The 454-nt window shown below is 71.8% G+C and overlaps 1 protein-coding gene across 1 annotated transcript in view; it reads left to right on the forward strand.

The window, feature by feature from the left end:
• Positions 1-6: 6 nt before the first annotated feature.
• The window catches only part of ARFGEF1 (ADP-ribosylation factor guanine nucleotide-exchange factor 1 (brefeldin A-inhibited)), a 101,668-nt gene continuing 101,220 nt past the window's right edge, over positions 7-454 (forward strand). Inside the window, exon 1 of the mRNA XM_010575930.1 lies at positions 7-260. Coding sequence (XP_010574232.1) covers positions 137-260 — 124 coding nt within the window. The 5' untranslated portion in view covers positions 7-136. The remainder of the gene's footprint in view (positions 261-454) is intronic.

A 454-nucleotide genomic window follows, 5' to 3' on the forward strand; every position in this document is an offset into this window, starting at 1 on the left:
CCGCCTGCCCCGGCCCCTCGCAGCCCTCCCCCGGCGGGAGCGGCCGGTGCCCCGCTCTCCCTTCCCTTCCCCTCCCCACCCCTCCTCCTTCTCCTCCTCCTCCCCCTCCTCCTCCTCTCCCGGCTCGATCGCGCCCATGTATGAAGGGAAGAAGACGAAAAACATGTTCCTGACCCGGGCCCTGGAGAAGATCCTGGCCGACAAGGAGGTGAAGAAGGCGCATCACTCCCAGCTACGCAAAGCCTGCGAGGTGGCCCTAGGTGAGGCGCTGCCCGGGGCGGGAAGGGGCGGCCGGCAGGGACTGCACCGGGGCGGCCCAGGGGTCGGGGTGCGCTCCGGGGCCCCCCTTCGCCGTTGCATGGTGTGCGTTTGTGTTGGCGGGGGGGTGGGGTGGGGAGAAGAGGCGCTTTGGGGCCTCTCTGGGGAAGTGCCCCGGAGGGGGCTGCCCGGGGGG

This window comes from Haliaeetus leucocephalus, unplaced genomic scaffold (assembly GCF_000737465.1).
Source record: "Haliaeetus leucocephalus isolate CR32 unplaced genomic scaffold, Haliaeetus_leucocephalus-4.0 Scaffold506, whole genome shotgun sequence".
Classification (NCBI taxonomy): Eukaryota; Metazoa; Chordata; class Aves; order Accipitriformes; family Accipitridae; genus Haliaeetus; species Haliaeetus leucocephalus.